At 46.5% G+C, this 24086-nt stretch overlaps 1 protein-coding gene across 3 annotated transcripts in view; it reads left to right on the plus strand.

The window, feature by feature from the left end:
* Positions 1-22162, plus strand: part of flncb (filamin C, gamma b (actin binding protein 280)) — a 61566-nt gene extending 39404 nt beyond the window's left edge. For 2 of the 3 annotated variants that reach the window (XM_078235702.1, XM_078235704.1), the window contains 18 exons: positions 1073-1159; positions 2486-2585; positions 3442-3582; positions 4036-4164; positions 5918-6091; positions 6493-6654; positions 6830-7033; positions 7773-7925; positions 8249-8371; positions 9220-9459; positions 10248-10517; positions 10714-10851; positions 11938-12053; positions 12521-12653; positions 19382-19558; positions 19926-20144; positions 20691-20894; positions 21049-22162. In XM_078235702.1, the coding sequence (XP_078091828.1) occupies positions 1073-1159; positions 2486-2585; positions 3442-3582; positions 4036-4164; positions 5918-6091; positions 6493-6654; positions 6830-7033; positions 7773-7925; positions 8249-8371; positions 9220-9459; positions 10248-10517; positions 10714-10851; positions 11938-12053; positions 12521-12653; positions 19382-19558; positions 19926-20144; positions 20691-20894; positions 21049-21236 (2958 nt within the window). In that variant the 3' untranslated portion in view covers positions 21237-22162. The remainder of the gene's footprint in view (positions 1-1072; positions 1160-2485; positions 2586-3441; positions 3583-4035; positions 4165-5917; positions 6092-6492; positions 6655-6829; positions 7034-7772; positions 7926-8248; positions 8372-9219; positions 9460-10247; positions 10518-10713; positions 10852-11937; positions 12054-12520; positions 12654-19381; positions 19559-19925; positions 20145-20690; positions 20895-21048) is intronic. The other variant, XM_078235703.1, reaches the window with a different exon arrangement.
* The last annotated feature ends 1924 nt before the right edge of the window (positions 22163-24086 follow it).

Raw genomic sequence — 24086 nt, forward strand, 5'->3', positions numbered from 1 at the left:
TCCCGGTGGTGAACTGTTCTAATCCCAGGGCTCGTGCATGTAAAATAAGGCTGTCAAAGTGAAAAGTCACAACAAAAAGGGAATAGAATTCTGTAATAAGATGAAGGCAGGACTTGGAAGGGAGCATGGGGATCAGAGGCAATTTCACATCTCTAAGGAGAGGAAAGGCGAGATGGTGGGTTGAGGGAGGGTGTTGGAGGAAATAGTGTGGAAGGTTTAGTTACTTGAACACAAGTAGTCTATTCTGCTGCTCAATGAGATCATGGCTGATCTGTATTTTAACTGTTTACCACCTTGTTTTAGTAATCCTAATACCCTTGCCAATTACAATCTGATTTTAAATTGTCCCTCAACCTCAATAGCTTATTTGGGGGGAAGAGAGTTCCAGATTTGCACTACCCTTTTTGTGTGAAGAAGTGTTGTAGGATAGCTTGGCGTCTAATGTAAGGTCATGCTCCCTTCCTCTGGATAATCCCCTCCCCAAAACAGAAGAAAATTATTTCTGTTTATCCAATTGAGTCATTCAATTATATTAAATACTATTAATCTTCTACACAAGGGAGTACAAACCAAGTTTGTGACCTGTACTCAGAATTTCAGCTAAAAAGCCCCTTCCAGAGCCGAGATTACTTTCCTGAAATGCAAAGCTAGAACTGAACGCCATACTCGAGTTGAGGTCTAACCAAAGATCTGTACAACTGAAGCATAACAACATCCTTCCCCTTGCACAACTGTCCCCTTAAATTACTTTTCAAGTCTCTAATGATCTGAACCTCTTGAACACAAGTTGTTTGTATTTAATCTGCATTAGGGTTAGAGGCTGAGACAGACATCAGGCTGGGTCACACCAATGAACTATACATCGCAAAACTGAATGGGGAATTTGTGGTACACAAGGATGCAGAAATTCTGAGAATAGTAAGGAAAGCAGAGGGATGCAATAGGTGACAGAACTGTGATTGTACTCTGGGAGCTGTCTGTCTCTCCTTTGCATTAATTTTTTTTTTTGCAGATGAAGGTTTTAGGAGGTTGTGTTGGATGTGTTTAACTTGTAGCTTGCTTCCCATCACAGGCCTGTGATGCCATTGAGGAGCCTTACGATACGCTGCAGCTACACCAGCCCTACATGCCTTCCCCTGCTGGCTATCCAACACACTGGGTATAAGATTCAACCACCAACTATTCACTTTGAGCAGGACTTCCTTTCTCTTCCTCTTTGATTTATTTCTTTCACTTTCTCTTCCCTGCTGTCCACCTCTCTCTCTCTCTCTCTCTCTCTCTCTCTCCCTCCCCAGCCTCCTGTACACCTTCTCTCCCTCTCCCTTTAATTTTCTAAACCCTGAACCATTTGAGGTACAATCCTATCGATTCTACCTCCCGATGCTGCTGTTATTGGGTCGTCTTCTGTCACTGGTTCTGTTCTCATTGCAAAGCTCATTTGTTGAAGTAAAGCTCCTGGTAAATTCTTACTTTGCTCCTCGCAGCAAATGTTCCTGGGTGAAGCTCCACTCATGTTGCTGGGTAGGGCTTGCCAGATGGTTGGGTTGGATGTTATTGGGACATTTGTCAGAATGATGTGAATAATCCTGAATTAATAACCAGTAAAAACATCACTGTTATTGTGAGCACCACTAGCATCCAGGGTCAAATTGGCACAGATGGATATTTACCTTTTGCAAGCACTTGGGACCATTGGTTCCTGTCTCAATCTGTCACAACACCCTCTTTAAGTCTTTTATCTTTCAAATTAACCCAGGGAAAGCAATGTAGAGATTTACTTAAGGAGCTGGATTTGCTGTTATTCATTCAGGTGACTGTGGTAACTGGTGGATTTTAATCATTGGGATCAGTTTACGTGTCTCAGAAGGAGCTACATGGGCCTACCAGCCATTGCATGAGGCCAACCAGTCCTAGACACAGATGAACATGGCTGGGATTAAATGAGGGTTTCCGATTACATCTGACTATTTGTTGACGGTGATCTCTCCCACAGCTCCTGACCTCCCTGCCTTCAGCTCTAGATGAGAAGTGTGTGTTCTGGGGATCTGATCCCCATCATATACCCATGGTAAAATGTCTTAAAGTTGCATCCAATCTAATATCTGGGAACAGAGGCTAGTGTTGTCCAGGTTCTCTGCTGTATGATCACCTGATTGCAAAGCACGACCTTTCCAATGACAGCAATGTGACCCAATCCCAATGCAGTTTGTGTTCTTTGTCTCTCCGCTTGTTGTGTTGTCCATGGCACTGTTTATATTTTGTAGTTCATCCCATCTCATTTTTTTTCTGATCGCTGCAGATCATCTTTCCTTTTGCAGATTTTCACTTTCTTCTGAACTGGTCCAGGACTAAACCCAGACCACAACATCTCATACATTGTCATTTCCTGTCAAAAGCCTATCATAAAACTTTTGTTTGCCCTCTTTGACTCTGATCTATAAGCCCTGAATGTTGATTTTTGTTCGTTTTGCCTTTATTTCCACAGGCCACCGAGGAGTCTGCTGTCCCAGTTGATGTCCTGGATCATGGTCTCCGGCCATTCAACCTGGTCATTCCTTTCACTGTCCAGAAGGGAGAAATCACAGGTGAGATTGGAAACTTTCCTTAAACCAATGTTTGGGGTGGGAGACTCCATTTACAATGCTCTTTGACTCAGTGTGCCAGTGCTGTGATGCACATTACAATGTTGTGTGGCAGTATGCACTGGTGCTGCTTCAGGAATGGAAGTGCTAACTTCTCAGAGCAGACAACCTAAATCAAGAGGGTAAACAGTCTGGGGACAATAGTCTAGCCCATTGCCCCATGCTTTCCCCATCACTGGGACCTTCATCCTGGCTTGGATTTATTCATCTATTTGGCACTTTTTCACAACCTCACCAGAATTCTCATGCTCCCACTTCCAAACGTGACTTTGGATCTGAGGTTCTCTGAGGGAAGACGAGGCTCAGTTTAGCATCATATCTGAAACCGCATCCCCATCAGTACTGCCAGTCTGATCGTGTGGTACTATGCATCTGACAGTACTGCACTGGAATGAATGACACAATTTTGGGTTCAAATCTCTGGAGTGAGGCTTGAATCCATGATCTTCTGTCTTGGAGGAGAAGCACTTGGTCAAGGCTAACACCTGATGCAGGTCTGCCTGAAGTCTGACCCACTCTTCCAACCAGTGCCTGATTGAGGAGGCCTTCTTCCCCTTTGGGCTAAATTTGACCCCAGAGATGAAAGATCAGTGTTTGACCAAATTCTATTTAGTAAAAGTACCTTGTGCCTTGAATCATAGATTATGGCACAGCAAGAGGCCACTTGGCTCATCATGCCTGTGCTGATGTGTACTTGTGCTACAATATACACTATAATGTTGTGTGGCAGTGTGTGTGAAAGCTGCCAGTTTCTTGTGTATTACTTTGGTTTGATTATGGAATGTTCTTTTAATCCCAGGTGAAGTCCGGATGCCATCTGGTAAAACTGGCCGCCCAAATATTACTGACAACAAGGATGGAACAATCACTGTGAAATATGCTCCCATTGAGAAGGGACTGCATGAGATGGATATCAAATATGATGGGAACCATATCCCAGGTGTGTGACTTGACCTGCTTGTTGAAACCTCGTCAGCTCAGTGTGGCCCACTATTACCAGTGGGATCAGTCCCTGCCTCAAAAGGTCAAGATGATTTTCTTCCCAAAATGACTGACTCAGCTCTGTCAACACTTGCCTTGTCCTCCCAAGGGGGAATTATGTAGCTGTGTAAAGGATACAGCCATGCACTACCTCAGCTTGATCTCACACACTTCTTCTCTAGAAGATTCTGGAGGCTTGGGGTTTGTCATCCAATTCTAATCTGCTCAAAAGAGAAGAGTGAATGATGGCATTGCCCCTTCACCCTGACTGCACTTTGCTAACCCAGATTGTAAAGTCCTCGGAGGGTTAGTCCCACACTGACCTTAAAGACTGGGTAGATGTGACCCTTAGCACCCTGAGGGAGGTACGACACTGCACTGACCCTAATATTTGGCTATTCCTCTGCTACAGGTAGCCCACTGCAATTCTATGTGGATGCCATCAACAGTGGTCATGTGACTGCATTTGGTCCCGGTCTAAGCCATGGAATGGTGAACAAACCTGCAACATTCACCATAGTCACCAAAGATGCTGGGGAAGGTATGTGACACATTGGTGAAGCCATGGAAGCTGCAAAAAACGGAGCTTGCAGCAGGGCAGCAGTATGAGAGGATGACTAGAAGGGTGGGCAACTTAAAGTATGGCTGGGAGGGTAAGAAAGGGGGAGATTGATGTTGGGAGGGGATGGTAGTTGTTTGGGGGGGGGGGGGGGGCAAATGGGAGAGATGAACAAAAAAGTACAGCACAGGAGCAGGCCCTTTGGCCCTCCGTGCCTGTGCTGATCATGGTGCCCTAACTTAAAAAAAACACTTCTGCCCTTCTTTCTCTCCTCCCCCCACCCCCCCCCCCCCCATGTACCCATCCAGATGTCTGCTTCCTCCACATCCTCTGGCAGCATGTTCCAGGCACCCATCACTCTCTGCATGGATAAACTTTCCCCTGCACATCTCCCTTAAACTTTCCCCCTCACCTTGAACCTGTGCCCCTTTGTAATTGACACTTCCACCCTTGGAAAAAACCTCTGACTATCCACCCTGTCTGTTTCTCTCAATTTTGTACACCTCTATCAGGTCTCCTCTCAGCTTGTTTCTTTCCAGTGAAAACAATCCCAGTTTATTCAACCTCTCCTCATAGCCAACACCCTCGAGACCAGGCAACATTCTGGTGAACCTTCTTTGCACTTTCTCCAAAGCTTCCATGTCCTTCTGGTAGTGTAGTGACCAGAACTGCACGCAATACTCCAAATGCGGCCGAACCAAGGTTTTATACAGCTGCAACATGATTTCCCAATTCCTGCCTTCAGTGTCCCGGCTGATGAAGGCAAGCATGCCATATGCTGCCTTAATCACTTTGGCCACCTGTATTGCCACTTTTAGGGAACTGTGGACCTGCACGCCCAGATCCCTCTATGTTAATGTTCCTAAGGGTTCTGCCATTTACAGTATAATTCGCACCTAAATTTGATCCTCCAAAATGCATCACCATTCATTTGTCCGGATTAAACTCCATCTGCCATTTCTGAGCCCAAGTCCCCAATCTATCCTGTTGTATCCTCGACACTATCGGCAACTCCATCAATCTTTGTCATGGGTTGGGTGACACCGTGAAGATGGGTTGCAGACACTAGAAGGGGACGAGTTAGTTAGAGGGGTGGAGTGACTTGAAAGAAGTTGTATAGACCAGTGAGGAATAATGGGAGAGGGAAGATTTTCTTTTACTCATCTCCCCTCCTTCAGGCATAAACTTTGCAGAGGTGCCTGGTTTTCTTGGGCAACAGCACAGCCTGGATGTTGGGCAGGTCCCTGTCCTGGGTGACCCCTCCCAGCAGCTTGTTGAGCTCCTCATCATTGTGGGTGGCAAGGTGCAGATGGTAAGGAATGATTCAGGTTGTCTTGTCCTGGGCCGTGTTGCTGGCCAGCTTGAGGATCTTGGTGGTCAGGTACTCCAGCGCACAGCCAAGTAGACAGGGATCATGGTGCCCACCCGCTCAGCATAGTGGCCTTAACGCAGCAACTGGTGAATGTGACCTACAGAGAACTGGAGGAATGGGCCTTGGCCTTGGTGCGTCCTGGCTTTCAGTTTTACTGTGACCCGACATATTGCTGTTGCTCCTGTCAAAAACCTTTGCCAATCTTCAGTGGGGATGTCAAGATTCTCTTGCCCATGGTCTTTTGTAGCAAATTAAGTAATAATTGTTTTCTTTTCTCTATCTCCCCCTCTTCTTTGCACACTCTCTCTCTCTCTCTCTCTCTCTCTCTCTCATTTGGAACTCCCTGTGCATATCTTTCTCTAGGTGGACTCTCTCTCGCTGTGGAAGGCCCTTCTAAAGCTGAGATCACATGCAAGGACAATAAGGACGGGACCTGCACTGTGTCATACCTGCCCACTGCCACTGGAGATTACAACATCATTGTTCGATTTGATGACAAGCATATTGCGGGGAGCCCCTTCACTGCTAAGATCACTGGTAACTCGCACTCATTTGTTGCCTGTTTCTACTTCTGCAAATCTTTGCTCATGGCTGCTGGTGTCAGTATATGATTGTATGACCTACATCCTCTCAGACTGACTTGTCAGTTGATTAGGCTCCATCAAATACTGGCTATTCTAACTTGCCTTGGCCATCTGTGGCCATGTTCAAAATATGACTATTTTGGTTTGGTCTATTTGGGTCTTTTTGACTGATCAGGACGCACAACCAATTGTCAAATCCACAAAGGAAGGGCTTGCCCTTCAGCCAGAACAATGGCCAGTCTGGAGCAGTTGATGGGAGGAGAGTTAATTGTAAATATTGAAATTGGGATCATGTGTCAGGAACACCAAGTGTCTTTGAAAATTTGACCCTGTTAATGAAACTATTTTGTGCAGGTGATGACTCAATGAGAACGTCGCAACTCAACGTCGGCACTTCAACTGAAGTCTCACTGAAGATTACAGAAACTGACCTCAATCTACTCAATGCCAGCATCAAAGCTCCATCGGGTAATGAGGAGCCCTGCCTATTGAAGAGACTACCTAACAGGCATATTGGTAAGAACCAGACTAGAGGGGTGGCCACACTGACTAGGGACTGACTGAGAGGTGGGCATAATTAGTGTCTGGATATTAGGAGGGTCTTATTTGATAAGGTGCTGTGACACTCGTGAAGTAATGAGCGCAATTGACCATTGCAGAATGATTCAGCTTGGACTCTCCTTGTCAACAGGTATTTCGTTCACCCCGAAGGAAGTAGGAGAGCATGTGGTGAGTGTGAAGAAAAACAGCCGGCATGTTACAAACAGCCCCTTCAAGATCATGGTAGGTGCCTCGGAGATTGGCGACGCCAGCAAAGTGAAGGTTTCTGGGAAGGGCCTGGTGGAGGGTCGAACATTCGAGGTGTCTGAATTCATCGTGGATACGAGAGGTGCAGGTAAGGCCCTTGTTGCTTTTGTAAAGTCATTGCATCGGACAATGTCAATACAGACCTAAGACTGACCATCGACACCGACATTTGGCAATCTGAATTGTGGTAGTGCTTGTACACCCTGGGTTTGCCTGTCACTAAGGCTATTGATTTAGCCTTTCGAAACTGGGCAGTAAATGTAGGAGTAAGGATGAGTTGACAGCTCCTAGCTCTGTGGATTTGGTGGGAGGGGTGTTGGTGCTACGGACCCCTGTATCCAATCCAGGCTTCACTCATTGCAGGGAAATTGCCCCTTGAATGGTCATTAGTGGCAAGGTTGGTGGGATGAGATTCCATTTTTGGATCAGTTGCTAGTCTTATTGTTAATGGAATCATTATGTGCAGATATGAACCATTTGCATTCCAATTAAATAATGAAATGGGAAAAGGTTTGTAAATTTATTATTTTTGAATTATCAAGGATGGCAGTCTTTGCTGCTCATCTTGTTTTTGTATAAGAAATAGGAGCAGAAGTGAGCCATTCGACCTCTTGAACTTGTTCTGCCATTCAACAAGATCATAGCTGATCTGATTTGTGGCTTTAACTCCATTTTCCTGTCTGCCTTCCATGATCCTTTAATTTGATTGTCAATCAGCTATCTGTCTAACTCCGTCTTGACTATATTCAATAACTCAGTCTCACTGCTTGCTGGGGAAGAGAATTCCAAATACTAACAACCCTCAATTCTTCCTCCTCTTGTCTCAGGCTATGGTGGACTCGGTCTGTCCATTGAGGGTCCCAGCAAAGTTGACATTAATTGTGAGGATCAGGAGGATGGAACATGCAAAGTGACCTACTGTCCAACTGAACCGGGCAACTACATCATCAACATTAAATTTGCTGACCATCATGTGCCAGGTAAGGGAGTGGGAAACGAGGCCTAGCTTGCACAAGAACAGACCAGCAGTCAAGCAGTGCATGAAATCCATGGGACAGGGCTGAGGATCACAATGAAAGACATTAGGGTCATAGTAAAGGGCACTTGACACATGGCTAAAGATCTCAGTTCAGCACACTACCAGTGTTGAACAGTGGTGGGGGGTGTGGAGGAGGTGATGGTGCAGAGTTTCTGTTTTAACAACATGTGGATTGTAGCAGGAGTCCCACAGTGAATCACTCATCTGGCGACTCTACTGATGTATGCCTCTGACAGTCACTGTGATCCTGTTGTTGTGTTGTAGGAAGTCCTTTTACAGTGAAGGTAACTGGTGAAGGAAGAATTAAGGAGAGCATCACCAGGCGACGCCAGGCTCCTTCCATTGCAACTGTGGGCAGCACCTGTGACCTCAACTTAAAGATTCCAGGTATGTCTGGGGACTTTATTGTGGAATGAGAAACTGCTCAGATCACTTCCCACCCTCCAGTTTGTCAATTGTCTTGTGTAACTGAATACTGTTCTTGCGCGTGTTTGTGGCTGAGTGGGGTAGTGAATCCTCATTGAGGTTCAAGTCTGAGTGACAGGTGGCAGCTCTACAATTTAGCTGGTTTTTGAGGAGCATATCTAAGGATCTGTTTTGGAAGTCAGTATCTCGCAGTCCCTGACTGGTGGGTGGTTTTTCAACAGACCATGTTTGGGCTGTTGGGTTCTTGATTATGAGAATTCCTAGATCAGGAAATGGACAGAGCTGGGACTAGTCCGTTCTCCCAGTTATTGGGATTTGTGGGAATCTTGGTGACAATGGGGCCATGTTCTTACATCAAGTGCATGGCACAAACAGACCATTCCGTCCAACAGCTCTATACTGCCATTCATCCTCTGCATAAGCATTCGCCACCTTTCTTCATCTCCCCCTGTATCCTTTGCTGTTTTTCCTCGTGCTTATCTAGCTTCTCGTGTGTAGATAATTCCTCCAGCTGCTCGGTGTGGTCCATGAGCTATGAATGGGACACTTTTCATTTCAGCATGAGGCGTACTGCAGGGTCTGATCAGCACTCCACATTCGGAGAGTCACATCACTGACCACAATATCCAGTTTTAACCACTGCAGATAGTGAGTAATTTTTGGGGAATTGAGAATAAGATCAATGATGAGAAGACTTCAGGGAATCGAGCTGGAGGATGCAATGATGTATTTATATTGGAGAAGGGAAGACCCTGTTTTTGAGAGTCGGTATTGAAAGCTGATTGTTTCTATACTCCCCCCTTCTCCAGGAAACTGGTTCCAGATGGTGTCCGCACAAGAGCGTTTGACTCGGACCTTTACGCGTAGTAGCCACACTTATACACGCACCGAGCGGACAGAGATCAGCAAAACTCGGGGTGGAGAGACCAAAAGAGAGGTCCGAGTGGAGGAGTCCACACAGGTCGGAGGGGATCCTTTCCACAATGTGTTTGGCGAGTTCCTAGGCCGTGACAGCCTGGGCTCCTTCAGCAACATCCCACGGGCTGAAGGTTTGTCAAACCAACAGGCAGTGGGCCAGTATTTAATGGGGAGGGACTTGTCTGAGACCATTTAACCTGCTTTTCCATTCAGTGAGATTATGGCTAAACTGTGACTCCACATAACTGCCTTTGGTTAACAAATATTTTATGAAACTAATTGACCCAACATTCTGTGCGTGTCTGTCTCCCTTTCATTCTCCAAGCAGCTAGACTTTCTTTCTACCTATCCCTCCCAGCTGTTCCCTTTTGATAGCTTGAAAATCAATCAAAGCACCCCTTAATCATAATTCCAGGGGAAGTCTTTTTTGTTTTTTTTTGTTTCTGATCATGACATTTCAATAATCTATGTACACAGACCCAAGTCTTTTTGGACTTCCACTGATTTTGGTTTTTCGCTGTGTAGAAAGTAACCTGGTCTATCCTTGGTGGATGACCTCACACTTGCTTAAATTGAAATCCATTTGCCACAGTTTTGACCATTCATTTAATCTATTGATATCTCTAAGTTTTATTTCCATCTTTGCTTACAATGACACCATCTTTTTGTCACCAATTAATTAACCATTAGGATACAGTGAGTATTGCGGCTTCAACACAGATCTCTGAAACATAACATCCTGCAGAGTACCTGCCCATGATCCATACTTTGCTCACCTGTCTATAATCAATAATCTGCCCTCATTCATGAGCTTTGGAGAGGGAGTGGCAAAATATTTAAAGGGAAGGGGGTGATCCAGTACTTGGAGGCAGCTTTGCTGTGTGGTTAACTTTGTAATTGTATACTTTTTTTTTGGCAGTGGAGGTTGGAGCCCAGGAGATGACTGCACAGGTCACCAGTCCATCTGGGAAGATAGATGAAGCTGAGATTATAGAAGGAGATGACAGCACATACAGCGTCCGATTCATACCACAGGAGATGGGTTCACACACTGTCAATGTCAAGTATCGAGGCCAACACGTCCCCGGCAGCCCCTTCCAGTTCACGGTTGGGCCACTGGGCGAGGGAGGATCTCACAAGGTCCGTGCTGGTGGGCCTGGTTTGGAGCGGGGAGTTGCTGCGGTGGCGGGTGAGTTTCCAATGGTCACTTTTTTTTGTTGGGGAAGGGGGGGGGATGGACACATTTCTGGAGATTGGGGTGGGTGAGGGGCCAGTCTCCAGGATGGGATTTGATTGGTGGGCAGAGTAGAGTGGGGATGGGTCAGAACATGTTCATCTCTCCTGCAGTTCTCCAATTTAACATTCCACCCTCTTTCTGCCTTCAGCTGAGTTCAGTATCTGGACCCGTGAGGCTGGAGCCGGTGGCCTCTCCATCGCTGTGGAAGGTCCGAGCAAAGCCGAAATCTCGTTTGAGGATCGTAAGGATGGGTCATGTGGCGTTTCCTACATTGTACAAGAACCTGGTCAGTAAATCAGACACTGAATCATCTGGGAGTTTGGGTAACCCCATGTATCTTTTGTAGGGCTTATTGCTCAGCTGTTTTGCCTTGGTTTGACACTGTTTCCTCAACCCTCTTTTGGGGCCTCTGGAATTTTACAGCAGTGTTATCTTTTTTCCTTCTCACTCAGCAGGTTGCCTGTTTGAGCACTCTGTTAAATTTTTGCTGAAGTTTAGCATTTTACAATTTGAATCCTTTTAAAATCTTTTGGGTTTAAAAAAAAATACTTGGTCAATGAAGGTCCAAATCATAATTTCCCAATAAGTTGCCTCAGTACTTTACAAAAAAATGTATCAACACAATTAAAAATATAGTTCAGTATGTGATCCAATATAACCATTAAATAGTGTTAGCACTGCTGCCTCAGTGCCAGGGACCCAGGTTCAATTCCCAGCTTGGGTCAGTCTGGGTGGTCTCCCCCACCCCCGTGTCTGCCTGGGTTTGCTCCGGGTTTCTCCCACCATCTGAAAGACGTGCTGGTTTGGTGCATTGGCCATGCTAAATTCTCCCTCTGAATCCAAACAGGTGGCGGTGTGTGGTGACTAGGGGATTTTCACAGTCACTTCATTGCAGTGTTAATGTAAGCCTACTTGTGACACAAATAAACTTTAACCTTGCCATGACTGACTTACTATAATGTAAGAATCCTGGGAAATCCCTACACGTTCCATCATTGGGTATGAAGTGGATGTATTTTCAGTGTTCCAGGTGCTCTGCAATGTGCCTGTTTCATGTACAGCTGCAGTTGTGCACTGGCGAACGAGTGAATCCATGCACGCGGTTGTTCTAACTTCCCAATTCTCAGCCCATGTACCTAAGCCTGAGGGAGGGTGAGGGGCCAGTCTCCAGGATGGGATTTGATTGGTGGGCGGAGTAGGATGGGGATGAGTCAGAACATGTTCATCTCTCCTGCAGTTCTCCAATTTAACATGGAGGGAGAGCAGAGGTTGGGGATACTGCAGGGGAGCGGATGGGTAAGTCCAGATATCGATCCCTTCCTCTCTGCCTACAGCTCATTGATCTGAATTGAGTTCCTCTTTCTTTTTCCAGGTGACTATGAGGTGTCCATTAAGTTCAACGACGAACACATCCCTGACTCTCCGTTTGTTGTTCCAATTGCCTCACCTTCAGATGCTGCCCGTAGACTTACAGTAACCAGTCTCCAGGTGAGAACCCAGGGAAGGCTGTGTCCTAAAAGGCTGGAAGCCGAGCTGGGGCAGGTGGGTGTGATGGTGTAGCAGGATGAAGAGCAACTGCTGAAGATCAGAACCAGTTAGAGGGGAACAGAAGAATGTGGTGAGGAGATTCTGGAATTGGGAGCCAGCAGTGACACTGGCAAAAGCTGAGGAACAGTGAAGGGATGTATTTGAGGCCCTGACTGCTCCTGATTTCTTGAGTCCTGGCTACCCATTCTGCTCAGCACACAACAATCCATGATATTCCTGAGAGCCTTTTGATCTGTGAGGGAATGAGATGATTAATATTGGAAATGGTAATAGAGAGATTTACTTTATGTAATCTGAGTGTTGAATGGGAGGGAGCTTTAACCTTTATCCAATTTGTGAGCTGCTGACCGTTTGGGCAGTGGGTATGAAAACTTTAAGATTTTTGCCAACTGTTGTGATCTGTCTAGGAGTCGGGCTTACAGGTCAGCCAACAGGCCTCGTTTGCAGTTCAGCTGAATGGAGCAAGAGGGATGATCGATGCGAAGGTTCGGACCCCATCTGGATCCGTGGAGGAATGTTATGTGTCTGAAGTGGATGCTGGTGAGTGACCAGTGGACGGAACTCTTGCTCCCTATTTCTTGCTCTTTCTCTCTGCCTGGTCTGCTCCGCCTTGTCGTTCTGGCTCTGTCCCGACTACCAGCTGACTATCTCCATCGCTCCTGCATACAAACAAGGAGCAGGAAGGAGTATGTCACTCAGCCCCTCTAAGAACATAAGAAATAGGAGCAGGAGTAGGCCATCTAGCCCCTCGAGCCTGCCCCGCCATTCAGTAAGATCATGGCTGATCTGAAGTGAATCAGTTCCACTTACCCACCTGATCCCTATAACCCCTAATTCCCTTACCGATCAGGAATCCATCTATCCGTGATTTAAACATATTCAACGAGGTAGCCTTCACCACTTCAGTGGGCAGAGAATTCCAGAGATTCACCACCCTCTGAGAGAAGAAGTTCCTCCTCAACTCTGTCCTAAACTGACCCCCCTTTATTTTGAGGTTGTGCCCTCTAGTTCTAGTTTCCTTTCTAAGTGGAAAGAATCTCTCCATCTCTATCCTATCCAGCCCCTTCATTATCTTGTAGGTCTCTATAAGATCCCCCCTCAGCCTTCGAAATTCCAACAAGTACAAACCCAATCTTCTCAGTCTCTCCTCACAATCAACACCCCTCATCTCTGGTATCAACCTGGTGAACCTTCCCTCCAAGGCCATTATATCCTTAAGAACAAAGAACAATACAGCACAGGAACAGGCCCTTCGGCCCTCCAAGCCTGCGCCGCTCCCCGGTCCAGGATTGAATCCTGAATCCAGGATCCCCGCCCAATTTTCCAGCCTATCTACATACTAATATCCTATCCACCGAGCTGTCCCTCACAGCTACGATGCTTTGTTCATCACAACCTATTAACTCACCCCCACCCCCCCATTCCAGACCATGTGATCTCCAGGGAGAGGCGAAAACCCAGAGTGAAAACCCCAGGGCCAATATGGGGAAAAGAAAATCTGGGAAATTCCTCTCCGACCCCCTGAGGCGATCGAAACGAGTCCAGGAGATCACACTGGCCCTGATCAGAAAATGCTTCCCAACCCTATTCATTTCCACTTCTGCTTTACGAACACCATCTGAATTCCCTGCCCCCGAGACAGGTTCCCAACTATCCGCAGTCTCGCTCTGTACTGGCACCAGCAAGATGATCATAGAATGAAGCCTTGAAACGAGAAACAAAGAACAATTAGCCCGCGCCGCTCCCTAGTCCAAACTAGACCACTCTTTTGTATCCCTCCATTCCCACTCCGTTCATATAGCTGTCTAGATAAGTCTTAAACGTTCCCAGTGTGTCCGCCTCCACCACCTTGCCCGGCAACACATTCCAGGCCCCCACGACCCTCTGTAAAATATGTCCTTCTGATATCTGTGTTAAACCTCCCCCCCCTTCACCTTGAACCTATGACCCCTCGTGAACGTCACCATCGACCCGGGGAAAAGCTTCCCACCGTTCACCCTATCTATGCCTTTCATAATTTTATACACCTCTATTAAGTCTCCCCTCATCCTCCGTCTTTCCAAGGAGAACAATCCCAGTTTCCCCAATCTCTCCTCATAACCAAGCCCCTCCATACCAGGCAACATCCTGGTAAACCTCCTCTGTACTCTCTCCAAAGCCTCCACGTCCTTCTGGTAGTGTGGCGACCAGAACTGGACGCAGTATTCCAAATGCGGCCAAACCAACGTTCTATACATCTGCAACATCAGACCCCTACTTTTATACTCTATGCCCCGTCCTATAAAGGCAAGCATGCCATATGCCTTCTTCACCACCTTCTCCACCTGTGACGTCACCTTCAAAGATCTGTGGACTTGCACACCCAGGTCCCTCTGCGTCTCTACACCCTTTATGGTTCTTCCATTTATCGTGTAGCTCCTCCCTACATTATTCCCACCAAAATGCATCACTTCGCATTTATCAGGATTGAACTCCATCTGCCATTTCTTTGCCCAAATTTCCAGCCTATCTATATCCTTCTGTAGCCTCTGACAATGTTCCTCACTATCTGCAAGTCCTGCCAGTTTTGTGTCGTCTGCAAACTTACTGATCACCCCAGTTACTCCTTCTTCCAGATCATTTATATAAATCACAAACTGCAGAGGTCCCAATACAGAGCCCTGCGGAACACCACTAGTCACAGGCCTCCAGCCGGAAAAAGACCCTTCCACTACCACCCTCTGTCTTCTATGACCAAGCCAGTTCTCCACCCATCTAGCCACCTCCCCCTTTATCCCATGAGATCCAACCTTTTTCACTAGCCTACCATGAGGGACTTTGTCAAATGCTTTACTAAAGTCCATATAGACAACATCCACGGCCCTTCCTTCGTCAACCATTCTGGTCACTTCTTCAAAAAACACCACCAGGTTAGTGAGGCATGACCTCCCTCTCAACAAAACCATGCTGACTATCGTTAATGAGTTTATTCCTTTCTAAATGCGCATACATCCTATCTCTAAGAATCTTCTCCAACAACTTCCCCACCACGGACGTCAAGCTCACCGGCCTATAATTACCCGGGTTATCCTTCCTACCCTTCTTAAATAACGGGACCACATTAGCTATCCTCCAATCCTCTGGGACCTCACCTGCGTCCAGTGACGAGACAAAGATTTGCGTCAGAGGCCCAGCGATTTCACCTCTCGTCTCCCTGAGCAGCCTTGGATAGATTCCATCAGGCCCTGGGGATTTGTCAGTCTTTATATTCTCTAACAAACCTAACACTTCCTCCTTTGTAATGGAGATTTTCTCCAACGGTTCAACACTCCCCTCCGAGACACTCCCAGTCAACACATCCCTCTCCTTTGTGAATACCGACGCAAAGTATTCATTTAGGATCTCCCCTACTTCTTTGGGCTCCAAGCATAAGGCCCCACTTTTGTCCCTGAGAGGTCTGATTTTTTCCCTAACAACCCTTTTGTTCCTAACGTATGAATAAAATGCCTTGGGATTCTCCTTAATCCTGTCTGCCAAGAACATTTCGTGACCCCTTTTTGCTCTTCTAATTCCCCGTTTGAGTACTTTCCTACTTTCTTTGTACTCCTCCAGAGCTCCCTCCGTTTTTAGCTGCTTGGACCTAACATACGCCTCTTTTCTTTTTGACCTGTCCCTCAATTTCCCTGGTTATCCACGGTTCTCTAATCCTACCCTTCCTATCCTTCTTTTTTACAGGCACATGCTTGTCCTGTAGCCCTAACAACCGTTCCTTAAAAGACTGCCACATACCAGATGTGGATTTACCCTCAAACAGCCTCTCCCAATCAAGAGCTGCCAATTTCTGCCTGATCCCACTAAAGTTAGCCTTCCCCCAATCCAACACCTTACCCTTGGGACACCACTCATCCTTTTCCATCACTATCCTAAAGCTAACAGAATTGTGGTCACTATTTGCCACATGTTCCCCTACCAAAACTTTGAAGACCTGACCGGGCTCATTCCCCAGTACCAGGTCCAGTATAGCCCCCTCTCTAGTCGGACTGTCTACATATTGTTCCAACGAACCCTCCTGTACACATTTTACAAATTCCTCCCCATCCAGAGTCCCTGCCCTCAGCGATTTCCAGTCTATACCAGGGAAATTGAAGTCTCCCACTACAACAACCCTATTTTTCCTGCACCTATCCAGTATCTCCTGACATATCCATTCTTCCACTTCCCTTGGGCTGTTGGGGGGCCTGTAGTACACCCCCAACATAGTGACTGCTCCTTTCCTGTTTCTAAGCTCCACCCAGAGTGACTCGTTACACGACCCCTCTGAATTGTCCTCCCTCTGCACCGCTGTAATATGCTCTCCAACTAATACCGCTACTCCCCCACCTCTTTTGGCCCCTCCTCTGTCTCGCCTAAAACACTTGTACCCTGGAATATTCAGCTGCCAGTCCTGTCCCTCTTTCAACCAAGTCTCTGTCACCGCAACCACATCCAAATTCCTCGTGCGCATTAAGGCCCCAAGTTCGTCTGTCTTACCTGCTACGCTCCTTGCATTGAAGTATAAGCACTCCAGACCTCCAGGCTCAGTGAGGTCGTCCTCCCCCAGAGTGCTCTTCTTCTTTGCCAGCCTTGTCCCAGCCCCAAGCTCGTCCCCAGCCTCCACACGTGTAGACCTAATATTTTGATCCCCACCCCCCTGCCATACTAGTTTAAACCCCCCCGAACTGCACTAGCAAAGCTCCCAGCCAGGATATTTGTGCCCTTCCAACTTAGTTGTGACCCCTCCCTCTTGTACAGGTGCCATCCTCTCCTGAAAACTTCCCATTGATCTATGAAAATGAAGCCCTCCCTCCTGGACCAGTCCTTTAGCCAGGCATTCATTTGTACCAACTCCCTATTCTTAGCCTCACTGGCACGAGGCATTGGGAGCAGCCCAGAGATGGCCACCCTAGTGACCCTACTTTTTAACCTATTTCCCAACTCCCTGAATTGCTCTCTTAGTCTGCTATGCCATTTAATAAGATTATGGCTGATCTGATATTGAGCTCAAATCTGCACCCCGCCTACCCCTGATATCCCATCACCCCTTTGATTTTGTTTCCACCATCTTTGAGGAAGATTTCCAAAGATTCAAGACCCTTTGAATGAATTTCACCTCATCTCTGTTTTCAATAGTGACTATTTTTCAATAGTGACTATTTTTCAATAGTGACTATTTTTCAATAGTGACTATTTTTCAATAGTGACTATTTTTCAATAGTGACCCCCAGTAGATCTGGATTCTCCCTCCAGAGAAAACATCCTCTCCAAGTCTACCCTGTCAAGACCCCTCGCGTTTTGTGTTTCAGTCAAGCTGTTTCTCGCCCCACCTCTCTTGTAATCGGACACCTCTTTCTGTCCTGTACCCAGCCATGTGCAGTTGATCTAGATTAGCTGTAATGAACAGGCAGAATTTGATTTTGTCTGACTTCTCATGAGACACTGGCCTGTAAACTCAGCGTGGAATTCTTATGAGGGAATAAGCGGATTAGGGAAAAGTTGTCTGAACTCCATTCTCCTGCAGGAATGGTGCTGGTGGGAAGGAATCTTGGAACAGAGCAGACGTGCGAGGGGGACGGGGAGGTGGGAATCGGTCTAGACGGATGTGGAAGACTTGGCTGTGGGGGTGTCATTGACCTGACCCAGAATAACTGCTCATTCCCGCACCATACGCTGTGTGCTCTCACACACAGCTGCTGCCTGGGGCTTAAGCTGTAACATGAGATCCAGACCCCAGCAGTCTCCAATAACTCTCAGAAACTTCTCGAAGGACAAAACAAGGTCACTTAACTCCTTCAAGGACGCCTCCTCCCAACTTTCTTCTGAAGCTTGTTTTTTCAATGTTTGCTCTGGTTGTTGTGGTGATTTTTCCAAAGCTTCCTCTCTCTATCTGTGTCTCTTGTCTGTGTGTGTGTCCACCCTCATTGCCTGTCTCTCTCTCTCCTCCTCTCCCTTCTCTGCCTGTGTGGGTTTTTTTTCTGACATGTATTTCTGATCCCTGCATCCTCAGTGCCACCTACTGGTGCTGGGAAGATCCTGTAAAAAGTCTCATGACTGATCAACATTACCGACCATTTAGAGAGGATAGGAGGTTTGACAGTGTTGGAAATACACAATCGGGTAGCTTCAGATTTCAAATGAAACACTAAACAGCAGAAGTGAGTTGTTGAAGGAGCAGCATGGTGGCTCAGTGGTTAGCATTGCTGCCTCAGTGCCAGGGACCCGATTTCGATTCTGTGGAATTTGCACATTCTCCGTGTCTGCTTGGGTTTCCTCCCCACTCCAAAGATGTGCAGGTTAGGTGGATTGGCTGTGCTAAATTGCCCTTTAGTGTCCCAAGATGTGTAGGTTAGGGAGATTAGCCATGATCAATGCACGGGGTTATGGGGATAGGGTGTGGGGTAAGATGCTCTTTTGGAGAGTTAGTGTTGTCTCAATGGGCCAAATGGCCTCCTCTTGCACTGTAGGGATTCTATGGAGCGTGTGCAAGAGATGTACCAGTAGACTGGGTGGGATATTAATGGGTATGTGGAGTAAGTACCTTTCTGACATCTTCAACTTTAAGCTGCTTCTTATGGCCCAGTTTAAAGTTGGAAGATGAGCAAGCATTGTGTGGGTGAAGGGTTTTTGAGTTTCCAGTTGCTGCTGCTGCTGTTTTAGGACATGTTTATTATTTCCAGTTTCTTTTGTTCTGATTGGAGTGCACTCGAGTTACTACTGACTAGAATTCCAGTCCTGTTCCTGCCTCTCATTGAGGAGGAGGAGAGCACTTTAGCCTAGAGCTAACTTGGACTAAGCAGTCCTGTCTGAATAGTAGGGGGTAGTTTTATGCTCCTCTCCTCTCATGGGGTGAAGCACATGGTAAGGATAGTCAACTTGGGTGGGTGGGCTGCACCAATAGTGTGGTTGGAGGCAGAGAGCAGTCCAAAAACATCAATGATGGCCAGGGAACAAATTAAAAGAACAGCAGTGTAAGAGAAGATGTGGGGTGGGAACTGCTCATTGCAGAGTCTAAAACATTCTGTTTTACAGCATAAAGAGCTGACTCCACACCCTCAGCTCTCAAAATACTTTACGGATATTGCTGGGATTACTCAACAGCTCGGGTAACATCCGGGGAGTCGTTGAACTAATGTTTTAGTTTAATGTTTCCTTTTGGTTTGTTTTTCTCTCTGCAGATAATGCCATTTTTGCCGAGCATTTTCTGTTCTCATAGTATTTTGCTTTTATCTTTAAAATGTTTTTTTTATTCATAGATAACTTTGCAATTCGCTTCATTCCACGTGAAAACGGAGTCCACTCGATAGATGTCAAGTTCAACTCCAGCCACATCCCAGGCAGCCCCTTCAGGATCCGAGTGGGAGAGCCAGGACAGACTGGTGATCCTGGCCTAGTCTCTGCTTATGGCCCAGGATTGGAAGGAGGAGTCACGGGTACAATTCCTTGAATATAACTCTCATATAGTGTATTCTTTAGATAATACCAACTGGAATATATAAAGCACAGGATATTCAACAACGTTAGTCTGGAATCAAATCCAGGGATGTGGCAAGAGTTTATATTTAATTAATGGATACCCATGAGTGAATTACAGATTATAATCTAATTGAAAGATTTGGGGGTGGAAGGATTCGTATATAGAATAACATACTTAGGATAACCTATAACTGGAATCTGATGTTTAATTGGAGAACATGAGGGTTTGGATATTTTATAGCGGGGTTCAGCTATGATTGCTGGGTTTATTGCTGTAGACAGGCAACGAGTTTCCATAGTAACACCTTTGTTCTCTATGTCTAGGGGTCCCCTCAGAGTTTATTGTCAATACGTGTGATGCTGGGGCTGGTGCTCTTTCTGTCACCATTGATGGCCCTTCCAAAGTGAAGATGGATTGCCAGGACTGTCCTGAGGGTTATAAGGTCACCTACACACCAATGGCACCTGGAAACTACTTGATCTCCATCAAATATGGTGGACCTCAGCATATCGTTGGGAGTCCATTTAAGGCCAAGATCACAGGTGAGCAGGATTGGCATATGGGTTCCAAGGGCTCTGTCTGTCTCTGTCTCTCTTTTCTCTCTCATTTTCTCTCTAGGGCATGGGTTCCACAGGCAGTAGCTTTCTGGAGCATGGGGTCCACAGCTACTCATTCTGTCTAGAACATGGGTTCCATGGGCACTGGCTGTCTGTGGGGCACATGCACCTACACTTGGGCACCAGGGCGCAGGTTCCATTGAGAGCTGATGCTCTCTGGGGCACACGTTTCTCAAGCAATGGCTCTCTGGGGCATGGATTTACATGGGTAATGGCTCCTGCAGGGGCATGGGTTTCATAGATTTTCTTAAGTCCAGGGCCTGATTCTCCTCTTACAAGTTTGAAGGAAATCTTGCCCTGGGGCTGAGGCCTATGCTTTCAGGTGGAGCTGGGGACCTGGTGCTGGGAGCTGAGATTGCAGAGCTGCAGGAAGGGCTGTGCTCTGAGGCAACTGGGTGACAAAGTTTGTGCTGAGGGCAGGGGAGATGGCTACCAGACTAACCCCCAGGTTGCTTGTGTTTCCTGTCCTAGGTGTCCGTCTTTCTGGGGGTCACAGTTTACACGAAACATCCACTGTCCTGGTTGAAACAGTCACCAAATCTGCCTCAGTTGGCCAGTTTGGAGCAATGCCCAAGTTTGCATCTGACGCTAGCAAGGTGCTAGCTCGAGGGCCTGGCCTGGCCAAGGCTTTCATTGGGCAGAAGAACAACTTCACGGTGGACTGCAGCAAAGCAGGTAGGTTTTGGGGGAGCTGGTGTATCAAAGCAGTGGGGTTGGGGAGATCATACTGCAGAACCAGGTCTTGAACCTCCAGGTGAGGAGAGGGGTCGTTTGTACGGTGAGGTGTTGAGCCTGTGACCCAGAAATAACCCAGATTTGTTTATTCCAGGAACCAACATGTTGATGGTGGGTGTTCATGGTCCGAAGACTCCCTGTGAGGAGGTGTATGTGAAACATGTGGGGAACAGAGTTTACAATGTCACGTACACAGTGAAGGAGAAGGGTGACTATATACTGATCGTGAAGTGGGGAGATGAGAGTGTGCCAGGCAGCCCTTTCCACGCTACCGTCCCTTGAGCGGCTGATCAACCAATGGAATCTTCATGCGCATCTGAGGATCCGAACTATCAAAAATTCTACAAAATTTAATTTGAAAACCAAAGCACAGCCTGGGGGGGGGGGGAGAAAATAGATGCACACCAAACAGATTGAAAAGTGCCTGAATTTGCCAAAATGGTTAGCAATTCCTTCTCCTTTTGTAAGAGTTTCCCTAGTAACTCAATGTTGAGGTATTTTTGTATTTTTTTTTGTTGGAGGGTGTTGAAGGAGTCAGTGTTGGGCATAGTGTCTGTCTGCACACCCCCATCCGTGGTGCTCCAGCCCTAGGCTGGCCTATTGCAGCTCCTCGAGGGCAGAATATGAGCATTTCACCTGTTAACCTGAGTCTCCTGTCACAGGAGACTCGCGTTTTCAGCACCTGTTCAGGATTTTGTATCAAAGTTCGTTGTCTGCTCCCCAGTCCGATGGGCCAGTGTGGTGTTGCTGGAGTGGGGCGAGTTATCATGTGCTGTCTCAACCCTGGGCCTGTGGTACAGCAATTCATGGAGCTACAGGATTTACCTCAGGACCTGGGTGTTAGTAAGAAGGTCCCCATAAAGAATCCATCAACACGGGTTTTTTTAATCAACAGTCTACCCCTCCGTTCGCCTTCTCTTGATGGTCAATGTTTGGTCAAACCTCAGCACGACCCTGACCTGCATTGACAGTTCAGAGGAAGATGATTGGTTGATAGACTGCTGTGCTCATGGAAACAAGCTAGACTGTGATGGTGACATGTGGGTGTGCCCTTGGGGATGTGGGTGACAGTGTTTGAAGTTGTGTACACTGTCTATTTCTAGAGAACAGTTTGTATGAAAATGTTATGCCCATGCGTTTGGTACATTTAACCTATGTCTGGCAAGAAACTGCAGAATAATAAAATATACCTGCTAACTCGCCACCAATTCTTTGTGTCTCTCTCATTATGTATTCCTTCACCTGGAGGTAACTGTGACACCATCAGGCTCCATCTTTGTATTGGGAGCAAGTTGGAACAGGACCAGGAATCCAGAAAGCTTTAAGATTGATGTTACCAGCCACGGAACTGAACACAACCTTCAGCACTCGAAGAACATAAGAACATAAGAAATAGGAGCAGGAGTAGGCCATCTAACCCCTCAAGCCTGCCCCACCATTCAATAAGATCATGGCTGATCTGATGGTGGGTTCAGTTCCACTTACCCGCCTGCTCTCCATAACCCTTAATTCCCTTAATGGTTAAAAATCTATCTGTGACTTAAACACATTTAACGAGGTAGCCTCTACTGCTTCATTGGGCAGAGAATTTCAAAGATTCACTACCCTCTGGGAGAAGACGTTCCTCCTCAACTCTGTTCTAAATTGACTCCCCCGTATTTTGAGGCTATGCCCCCTAGTTCTTGTTTCCATTGTAAGTGGAAATAACCTCGCTGCTTCTACCCTGTCTAGCCCCTTCATTATCTTATATGTCTCTAAGATCTCCCCTCAACCTTCTAAACTCCAATGAGTACAGGCCCAGTCTACTCAATCTCTCCTCATAAGCTAACCCCCTGATCTCTGGAATCAACCTGGTGAACCTTCTCTGTACTCCCTCCAAAGCTAATATATCCTTTTCTTAAATAAGGGGACCAAATTTGTACACAGTACTCTAGGTGTGGCCTCACCAGTACCCAGTATGGTTGCAGCATGACCTCCCTGCTTTTATACTCCATCCCTCGCGCGATAAAGGCCAACATTCCATTTGCCTTCTTGATCACCTGCTGCACCTGCAAACTGAGTTTTTGTGATTCGTGCACAAGGACCCCCAGGTCCCTCTGCACAGTAGCATGTTGTAATTTTTCACCGTTTAAATAATGGTCCATTTTACTATTATTCCTTCCAAAGTGGATAACCTCACACTTGCCAATGTTATACTCCATCTGCCAGATCCTTGCCCACTCACTTAGCTTATCAAATCTCTCTGCTTTCCCACTCATCTTTATGTCATCTGCAAACTTTGAGACCCTACACTCGGTCCCCCCCTCCAGATTGTCTATGTATATGGTAAATAGTTGAGGCCCCAGCACCGATCCCTGCGGCACGCCACTAGTCGCTGCCAACTGGAAAAGCACCCATTTATTCCGACTCTCTGCTTTCTGTTAGATAGCCAATCCTCAATCCACGCTAACACTTTACCCCCAACTCTGTGTACCTTTATCTTATGCAGCAACCTTTTTGTGAGGCACCTTATCAAATGCCTTCTGGAAATCTAAATACACCACATCCACTAGTTCCCCTCTGTCAACCGCATTCCAGTAAATTAGTCAAACATTACTTTCCCTTCATGAATCCATGCTGCGTCTGCTTGATTGAACCATCCTTTTCCAGGCGTCCTGCTATTTCTTCCTTAATGATAGATTCCAGCATTTTCCCAACTACGGATGTTAAGCTAACTGGCCTGTAGTTACCTGCCTTTTGTCTACCTCCTTTTTTTAAACAGCGGTGTTACATTGGAAAACAGCTAATCAGCTGGCACCTCCCCAGAGTCCAGTGAATTTTGATAAATTACAACTAATGCATTTGCTATTTCTTCTGCTGTTTCTTTTCGTACCCTGGGATGCATTCCATCTGGACCAGGGAAATTGTCTACCTTTAGTCCCATTAGCCTACCCAGCACTACCTCTTTAGTAATAGTGATCGTTTTAAGGTCCTCACCCCCTACAGTCCCATGACTGTCAATTATTGGTAAGCTATTTGTGTCCTCCACTGTGAAGACTGACATAAACTTGTTAAGGCCTTGACCATTTCCTTGTTTCCTATTATTAAATCCTCCTCATCTAAGGAAGTTTAGCCACTCTTTTCCAGTTTTAC

The sequence above is a fragment of the Mustelus asterias genome, chromosome 19 (assembly GCF_964213995.1).
Source record: "Mustelus asterias chromosome 19, sMusAst1.hap1.1, whole genome shotgun sequence".
Lineage (NCBI taxonomy): Eukaryota > Metazoa > Chordata > Chondrichthyes > Carcharhiniformes > Triakidae > Mustelus > Mustelus asterias.